General features: G+C 31.9%; 1 protein-coding gene across 1 annotated transcript; it reads left to right on the forward strand.

Moving 5' to 3' along the window:
• Nucleotides 1,482–3,337, forward strand: LOC105160069 (vacuolar amino acid transporter 1). Its single transcript, XM_011077333.2, has 3 exons — nt 1,482–1,599; nt 1,701–2,308; nt 2,774–3,337. Exons 1-3 carry the CDS (start codon nt 1,482–1,484, stop codon nt 3,293–3,295), a joined length of 1,248 nt encoding a protein of 415 aa, XP_011075635.1. The 3' UTR covers nt 3,296–3,337.

Consider the following 4,812-nt stretch of genomic DNA (forward strand, 5'->3'; position numbering starts at 1 on the left):
GTGGGCACGCCTAAATTATCCTTCTAATATGCCCACATGTTGGTTTTGACTTCTTTTTCTCTTTTTCACTTCCTCAATTCAGTATAAGCTAATGTTGCAATGTAAAATTTGATTAGGAGCATTTTAATTACAATAGATAATAAAAATATCAGTTGAAATTATGATAAATTACACCCATACCATATTGATTTTTGTCGAGCACTAAATTGGTAATAATTTTTCAGAAATTTGCTTTTAAGTACCATTTCAGTGCGATGCTAACTGAAAAAGGTGTCTCCACTCTCTTGGGAAAAATAATATTTTGCTGTCCTAAATTTATCACCATCGTTTCTGAACTTCCAAACACGAATTAACGTTCATTATTTAATTGTGGAAATTATTTTTAATACAAATTATTTAAAAGATGATGTGAAATTTGTTAGTATATACAAAATTTAAATTTTTAATTATAATATTTAGATAATTATCATATTAACACAAAATATGATTTATAAAATTATACAAAAATCATACTAGTGTGTATCAATTATGTTCACTATATGATGACCCCTACTGATTTGAGGAAGGGTACGTAAAATTGGAAATTTTTATAATTAAGAATGGATAATTAAAAAATGTAGTATATTTCAGCGAATGTAAATCGTATTTAATTTTAAATTAAATGAATTTAATAATTTCAAAATCAATATACTTTTATCTTTTTTGTCTCTTTTTCATGTTCTTTCTTCTCAACCAACACTGGAAATCTACTCATCATCACGGACTTCACTTCTGAACCAGCCACATTGGGGAATTATGAAAAGTAGAAGAAACATGAAAGCAAACCACCAACACTACAACAACATCAATATGCCACCTCTTTTCTCTCCTTAAATCGAAAATAAAATGTTTGTTACATTCGGTGAATCACATGATCAGGGTTGCTACGTTTCTTATGTAATTGATCAGTATTTTGTATTTATTATGTGATTCATCACTTTTTTCAGGCCTTATTTATAAAGTAAGATTGGCGGAATAGCCTGTTGTTTATTTTCAAAATATTGGGTCCATGTTTTGGCATGAAGGTCAAGTGTAAAAAGTGATAGTATAGTGATGGTAGTCCGACCTATTGAGGTGGGTTTGTAATCAGACCCACAGAATAAGATAACTATTCAGTTGGCTATGTTGCCTCAAAAATTTGACTAACATACATCTTTTTGTGGTTGAAAATTTTGATCGAAATGAGGTTTGGTCGAATCAAATCAATTACAAAGCAAATGTAATACACTTGACATGTGATTAGTTATTTTTTTATGAACTATATGACAATAATACTGCAAGTATATTGCATTTATCATATGATTGGTTTATGTTCCAGCCAAACGTGATCATCTAGCTTAAAATTTCCCCTTGTGGTCATGTAAGTGAAACAGATCAAACAAGGTTTAAACTAGAAGTTTCCCTCTTTATATATGCATGATTCTTGAAAGTCATAGCAAACGATGGATTCCAGTAACATTGAGAAATTGGAGTCACAGAGACATCCCCACTCACCACAACCACAAAACAAAGGCACCACATTCATCACTACTTGCTTCAATGGCCTCAATGCTCTAACAGGTCCTTCTAAATTTCGATCACATGTTCTCAAACTCTTCATTCCTTAATTCTTACATCATTTTGCAAGTTCATCTATTAACACAATTCTTGTTTTTCTGCAGGCATAGGCATACTATCAATCCCATATGCACTATCAGAGGGAGGATGGACATCCTTAACAGCACTTTTCATGATATGTCTTGTTTGTTTGTACACAGGTTTACTCCTGAAAAGGTGCATGGACACAAACCCTCTCATCAGAACCTATCCCGACATAGGCGCGCAGGCGTTTGGCCGAAAGGGAAGAGCTGTCATATCCATTTTCATGTATCTTGAGTTGTTCTTGCTTGCAGTTGAGTTTCTTATACTGGAAGGCGATAACTTGCATAAGCTCTTTCCAAATTTTTGCGTCCACGTTTTCGGAAGAAGAGTTGGAGGCAAACAGGCCTTTATTTTGCTCACGGCGCTTGTCATGCTTCCTACAACATGGTTCAGGAATCTGTCTCTTTTAGCTTATGTTTCCGCAGGTGGGATTTTGGCTTCCGTTGTCCTTGTTGCGACGGTTTCTTGGATTGGCGCGGTTGAGGGCGTGGGGTTCAATGAAAAGGGAGTTCTCTTGAGGTGCGACGGATTAGCGACGGCTATAAGCTTGTACACTTTCTGTTATTGTGGTCATGCAATTTTCCCTACTCTATGTTCCTCCATGAAGGACAAAACCCAATTCCCTAAGGTATTTAATTAATTATATTTTAAAATACTCATTTCACTTAATAATTATTATTTTAGGTCATTTTAGTGTCTACAAACTCTTTGGGATTCGTAATCCACAATCAACATAATGGGTTAGGGTTGTAGAACTTATCCAATATTAAAATTTTTTGACAGTCAAATCAATATCGAGTTTATGGTAAAGTTGGTGAATATATTAAATATATACATATATAGGAAGAGGGTTACCATACAATCATGATGTCATATGATTACATGTTGTCCCGTGTTTTGCCATCAACGACTCTCAACCTAGTTCTAGCCAATTTGGGTCAGGCCATATGTGACTCGAAATTAAAAAAATGAAATCCTTAACTTGTTCGATATTTTGTTTACATCTGAGGACACTGAGAGTTACATTGATTTACTAACATGAATTACGTACATTTCAAAACCTGATTTTTATTTTGTTGGGTTCTTGTTGCAGGTTCTGTTGGTATGCTTCATTTTGAGCACGATCAGCTACGGATCGATGGCAATCCTAGGATACTTAATGTACGGAGACAATGTGATGTCTCAAGTGACTTTGAATCTTCCCACAAGAAGCACAAGCTCGAAAATTGCAATATACACGACGTTGATTAATCCGGTCACCAAGTACGCTATAATCGTTACCCCAATCGCAACAGCTCTTGAAGAGACTCTAATCTTACGGAATAGCAGAACGATGAGCTTAATGATCAGAACAACTTTAGTGATAAGCACCGTCACAGTGGCTCTAGTCGTCCCATTTTTCGGATATGTGATGGCGTTCATCGGGGCGTTTTTGAGTATCAGTGCCTCAATCTTGTTTCCGTGCCTGTGCTACCTCAAGATCAACAAAGCATCTCGGCGTTTTGGGGGCGAGTTGATGTTCATTCTGGTGATTCTTGTCTTGGGGTTTATTGTTGCAGTGATGGGGACATTTATTTCTGTAAGAGAAATTGTGCGGCATGTTCAAAATGTATGAATGTTTGTCGATAACTGGTAATGAAATGTTGGCTGATAGTTTGGTAATAAGATTATTAAAGAAAAAAATGCAAGCAATCTCCTTGTAATATCGCAAATGAGCAAATTAACCTCTTATGAGAAAATAAATAGCGATTTATCTTCCTATATTTATTAAAATACAATAATTTACCCCCCCTATGATTTTTAAAATGAAGCAATGTATAGGAAGGTAAAATTGCTTCATTTTAAAAACTATAAAGAGGTAAATTGCTATATTTTTTTTTTTACAGGAGATAATGTGCTCAGTTTCAATATCACATGGACTAAATGGCTATTCACCCAATATTAAACGAACGTTATAGTGCTGCAATAACGGCAGGCATAGAGTTTGTAGAATCCGACGTCGGTTCCATACTTTCACTTTTGTGGATGACGATGGACTTTCAAGATTGATTGGATAATTCCCCTAACCACCCACCCATGATCACCTTGCCTGTTTATTATTGAAAAATCAAATAATATGAGATTCACTCAAAATTTAAATTTTCATATGCAATTTTAAATTAATAAAAATTAGTGCTTTTATTTGCCAATATTTTTTGTTCATTTTAAAATGGGAATAAATTCATATTATTCTATATATTATTTCAATGTTATTCATCTAAAATTTACTGAGCCCTAATAAATTAATATTTTTTAAGTATTTAAGAATATCTTCTTGCAAATTAATAGCATAGAAACATTATTTATCTATTTATTTTTTTAGTTGGATATTTATTATTATATATCTAAGTAGTTTTTATTATTATTTAATTAAGGATATGGATGTCTTTTCACAATGAAAATAAATAAATGAGTGATTCATACTTTTATATAGATTATAGAATTATAAATAGATTATAGATTATAGATCGATCGAAAAATATCTTCCAACAAATTAATCGCATAAAATATTATGTGCCTATTTATTTATTTTAATGGGATATATATTATTGTTGTCTAAGTAGTTTAGATGAATTGGGATTTAGGACTCTTAAATAGTCTTCTTTTGATATAATTTTATTCTTTTATAATTAATTTTGATTTATTTTTAAAAAGATTATGCAAAGGTATGGATGTCTTTTCACAAGAGGAACAGTCAAATGAGAGATCCATACTTTTATATATTGTATAGGAGAATAATCCAAGGACCCGTACGATATTAGAAATATTAAAAAAAAACTTATAAAAAATTAAATACCAATTACATCCCCTGTGATATAGAAAAAAACTAAAAGAGAAACCCACCGAAGCTAGAGGATGTGATACACCCGTGTTGACTGCAAGAGGGGTCTAGAAATTATATTTTTTTGACAATTTTGCCCTTCTTTCTCCTATTTTTAATGTTGCACCCGATTATGTATACTATATAATATATAAATATTTTATTAATAATAAAATATTATTTTTTATGTAAATATAATTATATTAATATTTTTAATATAGTATTATTTTAAAAATATAATCAAACTAATTAAAATTACTTTTTAAAAAGAA

This window comes from Sesamum indicum, linkage group LG4 (genome assembly GCF_000512975.1).
Source record: "Sesamum indicum cultivar Zhongzhi No. 13 linkage group LG4, S_indicum_v1.0, whole genome shotgun sequence".
NCBI classification, from domain to species: Eukaryota; Viridiplantae; Streptophyta; class Magnoliopsida; order Lamiales; family Pedaliaceae; genus Sesamum; species Sesamum indicum.